The following is an 18,643-nucleotide window of genomic DNA, read 5'->3' as shown; positions in this document are numbered from 1 at the left end:
TAGACGATGAATGAATGAATGAATTCCAGAGAAAAAAAAGGAGAAGATGAAATAGCAAATAAAATATGTCCTGAAGAGAAAAACAGATGCAGAGAGAGTTTCAGGGAGTGAAAGTCAAGCCACCAGATGTCAGCACCTTCTCTGTCTGTCGGATTTCCTTTTGTTTTAATTGAATGACTGATGAGCGTATGAGTTCAGGCCCCATTCACCCCCCCCCCCTCTCTCTCTCTACCACCCCCGCCCCTCACTCCCTCTCAGCCAAAATGATAAAATGCTGACTTCTCAAAGTGCCGTCAGTATGCCTGTCTCGGCATTGCAGCCCTGAACTCAAGAGAGAGGGAGAGAGAGAGAGAGAGAGGAGTCAGGGTGGGGGGTGTCGGAGAGAGAGAGAGAGAGAGAGAAGGAGTTGGGGGGGGGGGAGAAACCTGACTTTCTCTGGTTCCTAACCAGGCTCTGCCCTGCCGAGGGGCTTCAGCACTGCGCTTCTGTGAAGGTAGGTGTGAGGCTGCCCGCTTCGCTCTCTGTTGTTCTGTGTGGGTGTGTTTTTTGGGGGGTTTCCTTCAGGCATGTTGAGCTGATCCCTACTCTAAAGAGGAGGCAGGGGGGGGTGAGGATGAGGGAGTGGGGGGGGGGGGTCTCGTCACCTTTAGGCCAACTCCTCTTGTGTCAAATGTGACACTCTGCGGAGTTGTGGAGCAGGGCGACGGGTGAATTTGTTGCCCAGGGGATCGATCGAGTCGCTGCTCAACTGGACTCCATCAGATTCCAGTGTCCCGACGACTTGCCAGGCTGAGACTCTCAGCGGGGCATCCGGCTGCAGACTGAGACCCTGCCGCTCACACGGAGCTTTCATCGTGGCATGTGGCGGGGTTAAGCCGTCCAGTAGCCGTCCGTCGCCGCGCGGATAACTTCGCCACACGGGATTTGGAGAATTGGTGTCCGACATCTGCATCCCTGTCACGGGATCAGATTGTCTTTCGGGGTCTCCTGGCTCCGTCGTGGTGAAAGACAAAGCGAGGGGCCTCGCTTTTGATGGACATGCGACCTTACCGTAAATTTAGCTCAGTCGCAGTGACAGGAAACGCCGCTGAGGTCTGTGTGTCTTTTCCACACGCTGCTCTTCTACGAAAATCTGCAGCGGTGCTCCGCCAAAGTCGTGCCCCCCCTTCTCCCAAAGTAAAACATGTTGAAAATAATATGAAGCTTTCGGGCCAAGTTTTTTCCTCCGGGCCTCAACATGGTCAATCGGAGGAGAAACCCAAGCCGGGGTCGGGCGCTCGGAACGCCTGGAAGCGGCCGAGTCGTGAGGCTAAAATTAAGCTGGGGGCAGATTTGGAATGTTACACTTGGGCGGTAAGACGCGGAGAAGACGACCCGAGGATGGCGACGAACCTTCTGGCCTCTCAGTGGCAGAATGGCGACCTGCTGCGTGGCCGTTTTTTTAAAAAAAAGCCCCCCGTTGAGCCTGCTACTCTGCAGACCTCTCGTAGGAGCGGAACAGGAAAGCGAAGAGGACTGACTTCAACGTTTATGTTCCGCCTCAATGACAAAAGGAAACTGCGTCCATGAGAGCGTGACCTCTGTCACTGTGAAATCCAAACCCTTGCGATGGCCTTCGGCTTATAAAGCACACTGTCACTCGGATAACGTTGCTCTTTTCCAACTGAGCACACAGTGGATCATGGTCTCGTTGCATCTTCCCTCAAAGTTCTTGTTTTTGCAAAGTCCTTCCCGTCTCTGCTTCTCATTGAAGAAGCTACAGCTGGTGTGCTCCTCAGTGGAGCGCATGTCTCCACCGAGGCCCTGCAGTCAACTGATGAAGCCGAATTTAAATTTGTCAGATCTGGACTTTGGTTTACTTCACTTCCTGTTTTATTTTGTACCTTCACCCGCGTCAGTTTGTTTTACTTCCTGTCTTTGTTCAGGTTCCCGCCAGTGTCTTTCACCACCTGTCGTCATTTCGTCTCGTGTCCCCCCCCCCCCCCCCCGTGATAAAAATAATAGAGGTGGGGATATGAAGACCAGAAGGGGGGGGGGGAATCCCACGCAAATCGCAACCTGTTTGGTCACCTCACATTCGCCAGGGAGGATTCAGATTGTCCGTCCTGTATAATATTCCCTCAATGGACAACGTCATGAGGTGAAGGAAAGGTGTACAGGAGGATTCATAGGACTTGGGAAAGGAAAAGGTGGTCACATTGAGAATGTTTTCTCTCGCTCCTGTCTCCTCACATTTATCTACTCAACTTTTGAGATCTGGCCGCCACACAATGCCAACAAATGGACAGGGGATGCAAACATGGCCTCCTTGGCAGAGGCGATGACGGCGTGATGGACGGAGACGCGTCTTCATAACATCTTCGCGGTTGAATGCGCTTTGGACAAAAGCGTCGGCTAAATGGATGGGATGTGATGTAATGTAAGAGAGAGTCGGAGGACGCGACCGAATCCGAGGACGACCTCAGTGATGAATCCCTCCACAATTTCAATCCGCCACCTGACGCCGAGTTCAACTGTTTTTTGTCTGGCTGTCATATACATATTGCTTGCCACTGTTGAGTTGGAATAATTCTTTCCAACGATATGATTTTCATGCGATCATTTCTGGCGTGGACGGTCCTCTAATCTGTTGAGCTGCATCGGCCCTGCAGACATATGACACACATTCATGTTCTCAGTCATTCTGATGAATAAAGGAATTGTGGGATGCGCGATAAACACTCCGGAGGTCGCGCTGCCGTGAGCAGGGAAACGAAACCTCAGGTATCTGCAAATCTTGGGTCATTTTGCATCATCACTAGCAGGTGACCCGTCGCTGTTGGCAATCGTCATTCATCCGTGTCAGTCTCGTGAGGCAGAGCTGCACTTGGTGCATACGTCTTACAAAGTGGCTTCGGGTAAAAAGGGGAAAACATAGGGAGTGTAACTTGTCTATGATTAACAGGAGCCGCCAAACTAATCTTTTAATTTTTGTAATCCAGTAAAAATGTGCTAAGCATTCAGATCAGATCAGATTTTGCATGTGGCCAAAGTTGAGTTTCAGGTCTAGCGTTGCTTTGGTCCAATGGGATGACGGAAGCTGATCTGCAGCCCCGTCAAAGTGGAGGTGATTCATTTGGACACTAGAGACCATCCGCGGAGGGAATTTTGGTACACAGACTAACAACTGCCTGAAACATAAGTCTCTCCCTGTGTTCAGGATTCATTTTTCCCGACGTTTTAAATCGTGAATGGGCCGTATCTATATAGAGCTTTGTCTTCTGGCGTCCTTGATCACTCAAAGACACATTCGCCCATTCACACGCATTCACACAGCGCTGCCATTGGCCACGCTTTATCTGTCACATTCATACAACGTCAGAAGAGCTGCCAGAGGCAAGTTATAGTGTTAAGTGTCTTGCCCGAGGACACATGGGCATGTGGACTGGGGGCAGCCGGAATCGAACCGCCGACCTCCATTGAGCCACAAGATTAGCCTTCAGGTTTTCTCGCCACTTTCAATGTTTTCGTTTCATCGTGTCTGGTTGTTTTTGCAATAGACAGTTGTAATGATGCCATTTTTCTCAGGAGAATGCCAAGAGCAATTAATTACAATTAGTTACTGTCACGGGACTGGTGAGAAATTCTGTTCTGACATGCTAAGAAGAAGTCCCACGTACGTAACATGTCTCCGGATCTAATTTTGCACAACTTGTTCCTGACCAGGGCAGGAAAAACACAGATGACCTCCGTGAGTTTATCAGATATAACACGGAGACGATTGGGGGCTGTGGCACATTCAGTTACAGTACCGGTACTGTAACTGAATGACAATATACGGCGGCTGTCATGAATCAAATCCCAATCAAATTGCAGACAAACACTCCTGGGCAGGCTCGGCTCGCGTGCGCCGACTTCCGCGCAGGCCGGCCGCTGCGGGTGCAGGAGATGGTTGAGTTTGAAACCTGGAAAATGACAAAAATGCCCGGAGGCCACCGCTCCGCTCCCACTCCCGCTCTGCTTCGGCTCATTCGGAAATCCCGCCGGGACAGATGCACTCTCACCAACGGCCAGGCTGTTTCCAGCATGGTCGTGGGGCATTCCGGAACGCGGAACGTGCCAAATGAAATGTCACTCACAACAAAGGAAAAACACAGCGTCGTGTGTGTGTGTGTGTGTGTGTGTGTGTGTGTGTGTTGTCTGGCGGGCTCGAGTTTAGCTATTATATATTTTACTGCTGACAGATAAACCGGAATAGTCAGTGTAATGGCTTTCATAGCACTGTAGCGCAAAACTATTATGATCTTCAGCTGCAGGCCGCTGGCTGTAACTCCACAATAAGCGGAGCTCAAAGTCGTGACCTGGGCCTTTTACTGGAGCACGACATATGTGAGACTTATGATATAAAACTGGCTTAGAGGGAAATGGACAGTGGAGAATTTTGCAAGACAGTCAAAATTGAGTGTATGTTTTCTGGAGAATTTCAATTTCGTTTTTCGGTCAAAGAGAAACGTCCAATGACGTCGTCTGTGTTTTTGTACTAGGTGCTGAGGTGGAGCGACGGACGTCATGACGGATCCGTTAAAAAGAGACATATTAGCTCAATTTCGGGTTCGTAATCTGCGGGGTATTGTGGCTCCGTTGTCGCACACTTGGTGGAGATGCGTCATCCACCTTTACGTTTGCTCTATTCTTTGTTTGATTTACATCGTTCACGTGCAAAAGTGCGGTACCCTATACCTAGAAATCATCGGCAAATCATTTTATATAATATCCAAATATCCATCAATCATGTTTCAATAGTTTACACCGTTTTCCTCGTCATTGAAATGTGAGTGCCACTGACACTTCATCGGTGAAGGTTGCTTTCAAACAGGAAGCTCCTCAAACATGTGGATGCAAGCAGCATTTACACTCCACAGTGATATGCAGTACCATCCTATCAGTTCGTACGGTATTTTTATGATGAACAAGGGTGGCGTGAATCCACAAGATTCGAAGGCGGTGGGGAAAAGGTCAGACCTTTTGGGTGGATGTTTTCCTCTGGACCTTCCCCTCGTCCTTTCACCCCTTCTTCAGCTCTTCAGCCGCGTGATCCGGTGTTTGTGTCGCCGGCTTTACACATTAGAGCCACGCGGACCCGGCGAGGGGCTCGCAGCCGCTTGCGGCCTCCGTCGTAAAGAAGACGCCTGAGCTTTGCGAGCTCGGAGCTTTCGCGCGTGCCTGCGGCTCGTAATGGCTTGAACCGCGCTGCAGCAGAGGATGTCTGCGCCGCTTTATTTGTTGCAGCGTTCATTTCTAAATCTACACCCCTTCGGGTTGTTGCTGTCAGACACTGTTAAGTTGTAGAAAAAGGCCTATTTCCCCAAAAAGATCAAATGGCATAGAAGTTGCTAAATATCCCTCATATTCATGCCATGACCATGCGGTGAGGCAGACATCATGTAGAAAAAAGCTTTCGCAGTTAACACAGATGTTAATGCTTACTGACACACACGAAAGCGCATTGTGTGACCCCGACTGTGATGGGTTTTCTCTTCGTGGCCAAGTTGGGATGAGATTTGGACTGAAAATAGAAAACACTGACTTCACAAACCCGATCGCTGCATTACTCATAATTTTTTTGGGCCCCTGGGGGGTTCGCGCGTGTTACGGCTGTGGTACGTCCCGCGGAACTGCAAGCCGCTCTCTGCTGTGCCGCGTCCGAGTCGTTAGGTTTTTTCTTTCCATCGTTCGGCTGCAGATATATACGCCTCGGGTGGGTCCACTTCTGTGTGAACGCTGATAAACGAGTGATGGCACTTTCCGGCCCTCTCTCCTCTCTCTCTCTCTCCATTCTGCTATTCTTAGTGTGGTGATCTAAGGGGTTTAGAGTTACCGCGACCTCTCTCTCTCTCTCTCTCTCTCTCTCTCTCTCTCCCTGCTGTCTATCTCTTTCTTTTTCACGTTCTCCTCTTCCTCTTGCTCCTCTGCCTCTTCTCCTCTCAACCTGCAGGGCGTCAGCGGCTGCTCACCTCTCGTGCGTTTTGAGGATGGAAACGTATCCGGCGTAGGCACGTGACCCCGGAGGCCGCTGCGGCATATTTAGACAGACTCCTGAGTACTGCAAATTTATTATTGGAATTGCATCTATTATTATCGTCGTCACATTATTGAAGCGCTCCGGGGAGGGCGGCCGATAATCTCAATGAAGATCATGCAATTGTTTGGCAAGGACCAGTGGTTCGGGAACTGTGTGGCGGGACTCCAGCGAGGGGCTGAGCAGCTCGTCATTTACTATTGTTTTTTGCACATTGCAACACAGGGCAATTTACAGTATACAAGGAACGTTAGATTAAAAAACAAAACGTGTTGTCATTGTATTGCTGAGTGTTGACCATGAGATAAAACATCCCAAAACACTTGGTCTATCAAGTCTCTGTTCATAGGTTCCATCTTATCCACATGCATTGTAAACTGTGTTGTAGTATTTCTTTTTTAAGATATGATACATCGCATTATGATTCCATATAATTTCATATGAACCCAATAAGACATGACGCTATATTTGACAGAAGTGTATAATGGTAGAAGTGTATATACGATACAGGGCAATTCATGTACAGTATGTAAGAAATATGGCACAAAAAAATAAGATTGATCGAATATGACACAATACTGTAGTTGTATGGTGTGACGGTATAAAAAGTACTGAACAATATAAGGCAACAAACAGCTAAGCAAATAGGGAAATATCACTTTACGTTACTTACCAACATGGTTCAGAACGAATGTGATACAATTTATTTGGTATATTGTTGTACATTATGATACGATGCATTATACAATATGACATAATACATATCAGGCAATTCTGTAAATACAAACTGTACAGTATTTTCAATTATAGTACAATATGACATATATATATGTTTGTCGTTGATGCTTTTATATATATATATATATTCATACATACATACATACACACACACATTACAAGTAAACTGAGGTTTTTGGTCAGGGCATTGACATTGGTTCGGCTGCAGGCCACATGGCACCTGGTAACCTGCCTCCCCCCTCTCCCCCCTCCCCTCTCTGCGCAGCGGTGTGTATGAGCGAGTGTGTGAGCGCGTGAGCCCGGTGCCTCAGGAGAGCCATGTCGGACCCCAGGGACATCGACGAGGATGCCATCCTCAAGGGCCTCAGTGCTGAGGAGCTGGATCAGCTGGAGTATGAGCTGCAGGAGATGGACCCCGAGGTACAGTAAGGGAACCGGGAGGTCGGAGCTCCATGGTTGCAAAATCACTTTTTTTTTTCTTGCCCACCGTCGTACTGCATGTCCCAAAATCTGTTTCCACTGTAGCCATTTGTCGCTCTGCTCTTTTGGGAGCACACGTCATGATGAAAGCAGAAATCTCCTGTCCTTATCGGGAGGATTTTATTATTTCTGCTCCGCTGACTGGAGTGAAAATGTACAGACTCTCAGGCCTCCCATGCACATGATCCATCCATCCATCCATCATGTTCTAAGAGTAATAATCATGTTTCTGATATTCATTATCTGGCACGGCAAAATGAAAAAAACTACTGCTAAAGTTGGCAAACGACCCAATGTACATCATATGTACGACTGCAGAAGCATGTGAGGAATTTCAGAGTTTTATTTATTACATGGGCTCCCTTGTTGCTCCAAGAAAAAATTTAAACTAATGCCATTTATTTCCATAATTCTGTCCATCCTTCAAGGTACGAACACATATTGTGATATTTCGAAACATCCTGCTCTTCCACTCTGCTCTCCTTCCATCCGTCCGTCCATTCTCCTCCGCTCCGTCCTCCCGTCTTAATGCCACATCAACATAACATTTGACCTCCTGTTCTCCCAGAATGCCATGCTGCCAGCTGGCTACCGGCAGCGTGACCAGACGAAGAAGAACCCGACGGGGCCATTCGACCGCGACGCCCTGCAGCAGCACCTGGAGAAGCAGGCCCTGGAGCACGAGGACAGGGAGGACCTGGTGCCCTTCACTGGGGAGAAGAAAGGTGGAAGAAACACTTTCTCTTTTCCACAAAACATCACATAATTAATTTCATTTTTGGATGTAGTTTCCCAGTCGAATAAGGTTTTCATGATCACAGCTAAAATGTGTGTCCCTTGTAATTAGGAACCGCAGAGCGTGTAACGTCCCCAACGCGAGAGGTTTTCTACTGTACTCGAGCCGATATTCACAATATTAGACTATAACTCATGAACGCATCTTTATGAAACTCAATATACAAGTTAATATGGATATCGTCTGCACGCAAATACATTTTGGGCCAAATGACCCCAAAAATATATGATCTTCATGGTGAGGTCCAAGTTCCTACAATTTTCATCACATTTGACCATTTTAATCAAAAATGCATTTAGAGGTGAAAGGTCACCAAACAGAATTTGACAGACATTTTCTGAGTTATTCGCATTCAATAGTCCGATGGGTTCATGCAATAAAACCTAAGGCAAACTTTAAAAAAAAAATCTTGGTATTGACGTCAAGGAAAATGATCAAATGTTCTGCCAAATGCCATATTCAACATCACATGGGTGGTTTCTTTTAGTGTAGAAAGCAAAACAAACATAGAATTGGTTAATAATGTTTAAACTTTACTGATTTCCTGTTGAATTGCTAAATTCTAAGTGGAACCGCCAACATGCAGACCCCATGTTGTCTTTAAAACGGCGAAAGCAACAGAAGCGATGTCATTTCACAACTTTCCTTTTTTCCCCGCCAAAGTGATGTAAAGACGGCAACATTCATTTCCATCATCCGATTCTGGCACAGTGCAACCAACTGCGGTGTCAGGCCCATTTTAAGTTGTTGTAGGAAAAAACCAGAACAATCTTAATAATTCTTGGAACGTGTGCAGGGAAGCAGAATGGTGGACATGAAATCAATATAACCTTAATTGTTTTAATTGCACACAATCAGACCTTACAGTTATATGTTTTGTGTACAGAGCACACAGTATTTTTATTGTATGACTGCATTAAATATAGAATCACCATATATCCTGGATTTGTACATAGAAATAGTTCCTTCATACATGTCTCCAGACTGTTGTACAGTACTATCCTTTGTGACGCACCACTGCACAGCGGCTCAGGATCCTACGTTCTACGTCTGTGTGTGGGGTTTTTTACAGCTCGCTGAGTTTCCAGACCTTCACCCACAGGACTTACTGTTGTGCAGTAGTTCACGTGTTGCATAAAATAGTAGAGTAGTGATTCTGAAGTCGTCGTTATTCTTTTAGATTCACAACTGAAATTGTGACGATGGATGAGAAAAGTACAAAGAAAAAGATCAAGCTAAATCTATGAGTTTGTTAGAGGTGGTCTCTGTGATAATCCCTACGCCCACTCGTGTTTCTGGAAACAGAATCATGAAACAACATTAATTGCAGTGATATGCTCAAGCAAAAGATTGGCCCTCTTCTTCTTCGTCCAATCTTTTACTCCTATTGACTCGCTCGTCTGTCTGCTTCTTCACCCTCCTTCTGTCTGCCATCTATTTCCAAAACCACTTTTATCATTCCAGATTGTCTTCCTGTTTTTACAGTACCCCCCCCCCCTTCCTTCCGTTTACCAGGAAAGTCCTTTGTGCCCAAGAAAGCAGCGGAGATTCCCGAGCACGAGCAGGTGATGCTGGAGCCGGAGCTGGAGGAGGCCCTGAAAAATGCCACTGATGCGGAGATGTGTGATATCGCAGGTTAGACAAACACTATGACTACTGCTGCTGGAAGTGAAGGTAGAAGACAAGGTTTGCAACCTTTGGTTGGACATCATTAACAGCGCAACACCAAGTGTCATTCTGTCGGTGGACTAGCAAATTACAGGACAGAAGAAAGGCTGAGGAAGACCTGCACAATCTCTTCACGTCCAGGGGCCAACATATGATTATTATTATTAATTTGAGTGCAGTGGATAGAGTAGACCATTTTTTTAAAATAACAAATAACATTTTAGCCTGAATTTGCTTTTGCATTTACTCCTTAAAGTTCCCTGCGGTTGACCTGTGAGCTGTGCATCGCTCCGTCCGAACGGAGGCCCAGAGATCCACTCAAGAGAGGGGATATGAAACTATATTGAGATGTTTTTGTGTCCTTATTAACCCCACATATATGGATAACGGATATTCAAATTTCCACTAAAACACTGGAAAAATTAAAATAGAATGGGACCTTTAAAAGAAGTGTTGTACATATCTGCACTAATGCACTTCTCCATCTATACATTCTCTAAAGCTGTCAAACATCCACCCAGGACAAACAGTATTTCATACACAAATACTGTAAAAATTAATATTAATTTAAAAATTTATCTCAAAATTATACTGTATTCCTGTTGTCCTCCTGCTATGACAAGTCAAAATTTCTGTAGGTCTGTGAATCTGATTCATTTGGGAGCGATACAAAAAAGAAAAGGAAAATATGTAATCACATATGAATATTACAACGTAAACAGGAAACAAACACTTTGAGTTAGGGGTCCATTTTTCATTTGCACAACCGACACTGAGAAACGTATCCATAGCCTTTTTTCAGTATATTCTAGTATCCCTCAGTATTGGTACGAGTTAATAAGGATGCAGCCGCTTGCTGCATGTCCTTCTGCTGTGATGTGCCGAAGCGTCGGCTGGGAAAAAGGTCTGTTTCTTCCTGCAATGTCATCCGTTTGTGCCGGTGCTTATTAACCCGCTAGCACACAGTGTGACCTCAGTGTTTTCATCACAGTGTCTCTGACCCACATAGTTCTATTCTACAGAACCCACTCATCTCGCTGCTGCTGCTGCCCTCATATTGTTTCCCCCGAAATACTGCGAGAGCTCATGAGGTCCCGGGCTAACAGACATGGCCAGACATGCGATGGGGTCCAATTCGCCACACTCAGCAACACAGAAATAAATACGGCCGGCCCCCGGGCCGCCAGAGGAAGGGCGGGGTGGACGTGAGGATGGTTGGGGGATAAGATACGCTATCTCTTTCAAACAGACAAGTGGGAAGCTACTGTGTCCTCAAGTTTCAAATCAACTGGCTAATGTGCAAGAGCTTGTCTTTTGGAAGAGTTTTTTTTTATTTTTTTTTATTTGGTCTAGGCTGCGTTCCATTACACCTCGGAGTTTGGGGCTCAGAATGACGTCACACCCGAATAACCCGAGTTGCATTCAGTTGTCGAAGAACAACATGGAGGCCTATAAAGCATCAAGTGACATTTCACTAACGCCTCGGTAACAAATTCAATGAGACACAAGTGAGACAGAAGTGCTAATAAACAGTAAAAAACGACAACATTTACTGACTGTCGACTGACAGAGCAGCCATCTTGGATTTCGCAGTCGGGTTTGGTGAGCTTCCGGTTGCAACCGCCGACTCGGAGGTCTCGGGTTCCGAGTTGGAGCAGACATAACTTATTCTTTCATTTGTCTTTTGGTTTTGGAAAGGCAGAAAAATAACACTTGCAGAGTAACGTTCTAAGGGCCAATGAACACCTATTCGGCATAAAGATAAGTTCCAGAATTTTCTATTTCTAATCAATGATTTTGCTGTTTTGAGCACAGGTTTTGCGGAAAGGTAAATTGACCCTGTTGAATGAATAATGAATAAATACATAAAAGACTTTTAGTGGACCTTTTGTAAAAACCTCTACATGTTATGCACTTTATCATTGGCTTCATTTTCCGGACCCGGTGACTACTTTTATATGCAGTCTATGTGCAGAATAGATGATATTTTAGACGAGGTCAAACTGGATGATAAAACTCGTTTTCATTATCGAGTGTTGAACACAGGGATTACCCGACCACACTCCTCCGTGACGGGCCAAACAGGACGGCCGGCCGGCATCCGGAACGGCCTGTTGGAGAGAGAGAGAGAGAGAGAGCGCTCAGGTTTTAACCGTGGACAGAGTCCAACTGAGGATTAAACCTCATTTATCCTCTGTCGCTCTTTTGTTTGGGCTTTTTGGCAAACAGACTAAAAGGGGATGAGTGGCCTGGAGTGGGGGGCCAACAAGTAACCCTGGATGTTTAATGTTCACATTTTATTTCTCATATTAACACGTTGCTATATCCAGCTTTCTAGTCGTCTGCAGTGCAGTGTGTGCTGTAAAGCTACTGTGGGTTATTCTCAGGGCCAAAACAGACACTGACACCCCCTCCCCCCGCCCCCCGACCCGCTGATCAGGCAGCTGTCTCCCTGGCCTCCTTCTCCTCACAAGGCCCTTCCCATGGTTCCCCACACCGGGTCAGGAGACTGATGTGTGGGTGGGAAGCTGGGAGGAGGGGAGAGGGGTGCTGGCGGGTTACAGAAAGCACAGGAAAAGGAGTGGCAGGTCGGCCCCCTCCTGGTCATAAAACAGAACTGCAGGAGAGGAAGAGAAAACTGTCAACCTTTAAGGTTCAACCTATGTTTTCTTTCTCCAAATTGATGAAAATACACTGAACATATATGATAAAAGTCTAAATACTTCATACTATTTTGCAGATTTTGCATTTACCCAGCTGTTGTTGTTGTTGCTTTAGTTTTTCAAATTTCCATTATTCTTCTTTTCTAAAATGTCAGAAGGAACATTTTTTACTTCTTGTAGAAGCGACTTTTGTAAAGAACCAAGATGGCTACCGCTGATGAACGAGCATTGACCAAAAGTACCTGATGTTTTCCAACTGTCTCCCACAAAAACAGCAACACTGGTTGACAGACATTGTGGAATCATCATCACATCATCTCCTCTCTGCTCTGGTCTGTTGACCCCTTCACGTTGCTCAACAGACGTCACATAATCCGTTGCTCTCACTGGTTGTAGGTCTATTTAAACCCGTCTGGGGGCATTTTGCTCTACGTCAGTTGGTTACGTCTCTTGGAAATCAAAAATTAATATAGAGGTAGCAGACAAATAGGTATTTGAGTATTGCCCTGACTATGCCAGGCTAGTAGAATATAATGCAATGCTATAAATTACAATCCCAGCAAACAATGCTGTTTTGAAAACCCATTTTAGCATTAGCATATTAGCATTCTGCAAAACTTTCAATTATTAATACTTAAATCAGCTCTCTTCAGTATTTTTATTTTAAACGTGTATAATGTGAATTCAATTCTTGTATTGATGATCTTTGACATGAGAATCATCGTCCAGCCCTGCACTTCTTCTCAGGGTTTTAGCATTTTTTGACTAACCAAAATTCGAGGCCCACCCCCCTCACTTGTGTGTCAAGTGTGGTATATTTACTACTGGGGGCCCTGGAAACTGTGAGATTACAGCCAGTGACCAAGTTTGCTGCTGAGCTCGACAACAGAATCTTTATCTAGAAACAGACACAACACGGGTCAAGGAAACACCTAACTCAGCTCAGATCTAGATCCAAATCACAAGCATTGCAGCAATTCTATAATTCACATGCACCTGTCTTCTATATATTTGTGCAGGTGACTCATCGGCAGCACGACGAGAGCACAAGCCGAGACGCGTGATCTTTTTCCAATATGCCAGGAGATGTTTTTATCTGAATTGCCTCCCTGACAAGTTTTACTTGTACTTGCAGCCATCCTGGGAATGTACACACTGATGAGCAACAAGCAGTACTACGACGCTCTGGGCACCACAGGCACCATCGCCAACACAGAGGGCATCAACAGTACGTATATCATTTCACTCATACTTTCATCTGCATTTTTCATTGAGCTACTGATACCGAAAGTGATAATAAAGTGACGGCCTCGGCTGCGATGTTGTGTCCCCTCCAGGTGTGGTGAAGCAGGATCCATTCAAGATCTTTCCCGATGAGATGCCCAACCCCACCAACGTGGAGGAAACCCTGGAGAGAATCCACAACAACGACAGCGGCCTGACGGACGTCAACCTCAACAACATCAAGGTCGGACAATGGTTTAGCTTCAGCTTAATTAGCATCAGAGTGTGAAGGATGTCGCGTTGAAGTTGATTTCCCGTCATTCACAAGCTCTTAAAAGCAAACCTCTACGGCAGGAGTTAATTATCTCGAATCATCCGCTGCGTTGATTGGTTAGAATATGAAGAGAAAGCTCGTAAAAAGATGACGTCCCCTTCTTCGTCTTTGCTGCAGGACATTCCCATCCCCACACTGAAAGAGATCTTTGAGGCGATGAAGGGAAACTCTCAAGTTGAGTGTCTGAGCATCGCCGCGACCCGCAGCAACGACCCCGTGGCCTACGTGAGTACAACCCCCCCCCCCCCGTGGACACCCCGCAAACACACCTCACTATTTAATTTATGAATCTATATTCAATGACTGTGAGCAAATGTGTTTTCCGCAGTTTTGGGGTTGATGCATGTTAAGACAATATGCATTTTAGTAATTAGGATTAGACGGTGACTGTCACTGTTTGGTAGAGCAGGACCCAACATGCAGGTTAGCGGGTAACGATACACAGGTGAGGAATCACGAGAAACGTAAAGTAACAGAAAAGCAGACACAGGAGCACAGGAAATTAATTACAAAATAAAACAGGGAATACGAAACTTAGGGTGAACAAAACACGAGGGATCACAAGAAAGTGACTTTACACAGGGAAGGGGAATCACAGGAAACCATATAAAGTCCACAAAGAAACAAAAGTCTATAAAGAGTTCTCAGTCTTTCACAAAAGTCCAAAAGACGCCTTCGTCCATGACAGTTACATCTTCACTTCACCAGTATGTGATGTTACACATGAAATCCGTCAAACTTAACCTTCAACCTATACTTAAGGACAACATATGTCTTTACAAGACCTTTTACAGACCTTTACAAGATATTTTGAAGCTACAGATTGTACATAAAAATGGTCGTAGTCATCGGGTGAAGCTTCAAACTGTATTCTCTGTAATGACAGGCAGGGGTTGACTCGACTGGTTGTTTCTTTAGAAGTCTATAAGAAATAAATCGTCGGTATATAGTACCTGCCGGCCCACAAACTGTGAAAAAAGACCAACAGTGAGGTTCTGCAAGTGAAAATCCCATTCATATTGACACTTGACACTTTGATTATTAGCCATAATGTCATAACCATCCAAGGTCAACTCACCACGAGCTTTAAGGTTGTGAAATGATGGTATATGCACATGTAGAAGCCAGAAGTCAATATTAAATCAATCTTGTTCTAGGAAAAAACATCTTGTATTCAGTCATTGAAAAATACTACACTACCCACAATCCTAATCCTCAACAATATAAACACTACAGGGATGATGATGAAGGTTAAATTCAAGAAGAAGCCAAACTGTCGGTTGGAAGTCGTTGGAAATGTGTAGTTCCTTCGCTCTTAAAATAATTACGTACAGTCTTATACCTTAGCCGTTTTCTTTGCTCCAAATAAAACGTTTTATGATAACGATTCGTCTCATGGTTTATTGTCTTGCTTCCAGGCTTAAAACTCTTTTGATTTTATGAAATGTCAATGGAGTAAATGAATGGGCAATTAACTTCCGGAGCTGGAGCCGTAAAAAATGTGACCGGTCAATGTTGCGCTTCACAGCCTGGCTCTGAACGACTGGTTCAGATTTCTCTCCCACTGTGATGTCACATTTGGACTCTTTTGGGGGTAACCCCGCCTGCAATCTGAGAATCTCCACTTCTTTGGTGAAGGGACGTGACATTTTCTACACATTTTAAAAAGCGGTTGAACAATCACAACAGCCTGGGCCAGCTGGCCAATCAGAGCAGACTGGGGTTTATTGGGAGGCGGAGCTAGAGAAAAATCCAGGCGTTTCAGACAGAGGGTGAAAAGAGGAGCTGCAGGAACGGACAGTATGAGAACACTGATGCCTTTTCTGAACATCAGAGCATGTAAACCTTTTCAAGTGGTGGTTACAAATTAAAAGTACGAACCTGAATATGAGCATAATATGTCACCTTTAAATAGCTTTATTGCATTAGTTGCAAGGAAGGTTGTCATTACATGATGAAACTTTTCTAACTAGAAATTGCAACAACATTGAACGGGTTCTTTCTTGGCCCATGTCTCATCTTGCCACCAGGTTTTGTATAAATCTGTTCAGTAGTTTCTACGTAATCCTGCTGATAAAGAAACAAACTGACCGAGGTGAAAACCTTACTTCAGTATATAATGGATTTTACGCGTATCAACAGTCACGAGATGATGTAATATGTCACACTCGAGTCAATCTCCTAACAAAAAGGTGTTTCCTTAAAATTTAAGCACCTTTGGAATTAAAATAATGTTTTTCATCTGTGTGTGTTTCAGGCGTGTGCTGAGATGCTGCAGGAGAACACCAGCTTGCAGAGTCTTAATATCGAATCCAACTTCATTACGGCCGATGGCATGATGGCGATCATCAAAGCGATGGCCTACAACGCCACACTGGTGGAGCTCAAGATCGACAACCAGGTCTGTGACACAAAACTAGGTCTGAGCGCGCAGGGTAGTCTGGATCTTAATTCTTGTAACTATCTCTAAACGCAAGAATCAAACGAAACGTTTTTCTTCTCTGTGGCACAGAGGCAGAAGCTGGGAGATTCCGTTGAGATGGAGATCGCCTCCATGCTGGAGAACAACTCCAGCATCCTCAAGTTCGGCTACCACTTCACCCAGCAGGGTCCCCGCGCCAGAGCCGCCATGGCCGTCACGCGGAACAACGACATGAGTGAGAAGCGCTCCGACTGCACGCTCAGAACGTCGCTTTTGAACGTGGAGAAAAAATGGGAATAAATTGTGGAGCGCGCAATTTGCAAGATTAGCGTGGGAAACGGAGTTGAATCAGAAGCTGTAATCGCAACGTTGGGAGGGACGGGCGGCCGTTTAAAACCACACAGATTTAAATTGATCCTGAACCACAGCTCAATATATTCATTGTAAATATATCTGACGCAGCTTCAAGCTTCCTTTTGAATTAAAATGTTTTCACGTCTTTTCTCCACATTGCAGTTCGCCAGCAGAGATTGAGATGAAACAGGAAGAACCACCACTCGGGGGCCTGAGACGACGCCAAGAGCTGAATGAATCCTCCCGATGGGTCAGCGCGTATCCACTAACGCAACGTCCACGTCCTGCCATTTCATTTCATTTACCGCAGCCAGCTTTTTTGTAGGCTGCTCAATTCATCATAAAGGCGTGTATAGGTCACAAGCAAAATGTGAAGTGTCTTTTTTTCTTGGTTTTTTTTTTTTGTGCTTTTAGTTTGTGCATCATCCCAAATCAAAAGGTTCATTCATGAAACATTTTCAATGTGGTGCTATCCATGGGAAGAAAACAATCTGTAAATACTTTAAATAAAAAAATATATGTTCAAGTATTTTATTTTTGTAAATGTTTGGCAATTAATTTTTATCATTTCTGCATCTGAGTTCTTATTTGTACTGGATGTATGAATATTATTCTCAACAAATATTCATCCAAATGCTTCAAATGCAGCTCAGACGTTGGCGCATTTCTACATCTAAAGAAGATCTGATTCACAAAAGTCTTCCAGCCCAAAACAAATGACCCTTTTTTTATTTTGTAAAGCTATTAATTCACACATCATATATGGAGGCATAATGTTGTCATGACAACATCACTTGTTTGAATTAGATCAGGTGTTTATTTTTTTACCTGCAGCGTTTCCATCTAAAAAATGAAATGTTTAAAGTGACAGTAACTCCGCAGTAAAATGTGGGACTTTTTACCAAGTGTCAACAGGTTCATTAATTACATGATTATAACAAAATATCGAAAACTGGATTCTCTATGTAGTGAATGATTAATATTAGGTGATTATAGTCTCCAAAATGTGACGTCTTCTGCCAAATTTCAGACATGAACCCTTCTAGTAAGGAGTCATTCCACTTTAATCCAATAGTCTCCTCTGATCCTCCGACTTCCCCCGAGCACCTGAGCTATTTTTACCCCCCCCCCACCCCCACCCTCACCACCACCCACACCCCACCCCAGAACCCCGATGGGAAATGTAACCTAGTCCACTGGGCTTGAGTTACCTTGTTCCAAATATAAGGCCCCACTTGAAGAGGTTTGCACCCATGTTTTGCCCCGCCGAGGTTTACGAGCACAAACAGCTGTTCACCTCTGAGGATTTTCACAGCATTGCTCGGGTTCCTGTCTCCTTCGGCCCATTTCCTTATTTCTGTAAAGCACTGACCGAACATCAAGTGTGACATTACCAACGGCGTAATAAGCCGAATTTTTTAACTCCTCAAAAGGGCACGTCTTTTTTCAAGCGGTGCAGACTTCACTGACATTTGACGACTTGGAATGATTTTAAAGTCGACGGGTCTAGTTTATATTTGCCCTGATGGTTGTTTTGCAGATCCAAAACATGTATTTTTGGATCGTGCATGCCGCCACTGACGTGTTCACCATGGCGTGTTCCATTTGCTCCTTTTGGTCACATTCGCGTCCGACGGATGTGTTGGTTGTAACATTCAAAGGGCAGGCGCCATATTGAAAGGTCATCAGAACTTATAAATCCATACAGCCAAGTCTCCGTGACGAGTGAGATTGATTTTACACGTCAAGTATGTTGAGTGCGTCCTCGCGTGGTGGCGACGCCCCCGAGCTTCGAAATGACAAAGTGAGCCTTCGACGCAAATTAGCAGTGTCATCAGAAAAGTCCCTCTGCCCGCGGCCAACTGACCCGGGTATTATCCAATTCATACCGAGTGTGTCATGAAGA

At 45.1% G+C, this 18,643-nt stretch overlaps 1 protein-coding gene across 1 annotated transcript; it reads left to right on the top strand.

Moving 5' to 3' along the window:
* The first annotated feature begins 336 nt into the window (after window positions 1-336).
* Window positions 337-17,263, top strand: tmod4 (tropomodulin 4 (muscle)). Its single transcript, XM_035608717.2, has 10 exons — window positions 337-493; window positions 7,062-7,216; window positions 7,845-8,001; window positions 9,588-9,707; window positions 13,539-13,631; window positions 13,741-13,871; window positions 14,079-14,186; window positions 16,219-16,362; window positions 16,474-16,618; window positions 16,900-17,263. The coding sequence occupies exons 2-10, from the start codon at window positions 7,115-7,117 to the stop codon at window positions 16,920-16,922; spliced, it is 1,023 nt and encodes a 340-aa protein (XP_035464610.1). The 5' UTR covers window positions 337-493; window positions 7,062-7,114; the 3' UTR covers window positions 16,923-17,263.
* Window positions 17,264-18,643: the final 1,380 nt, after the last annotated feature.

The sequence above is a fragment of the Scophthalmus maximus genome, chromosome 10 (genome assembly GCF_022379125.1).
Source record: "Scophthalmus maximus strain ysfricsl-2021 chromosome 10, ASM2237912v1, whole genome shotgun sequence".
Lineage (NCBI taxonomy): Eukaryota > Metazoa > Chordata > Actinopteri > Pleuronectiformes > Scophthalmidae > Scophthalmus > Scophthalmus maximus.
The sequence above is the reverse complement of the archived record's forward strand: the minus strand, read 5'-3'. Positions and strand labels throughout refer to the sequence as shown.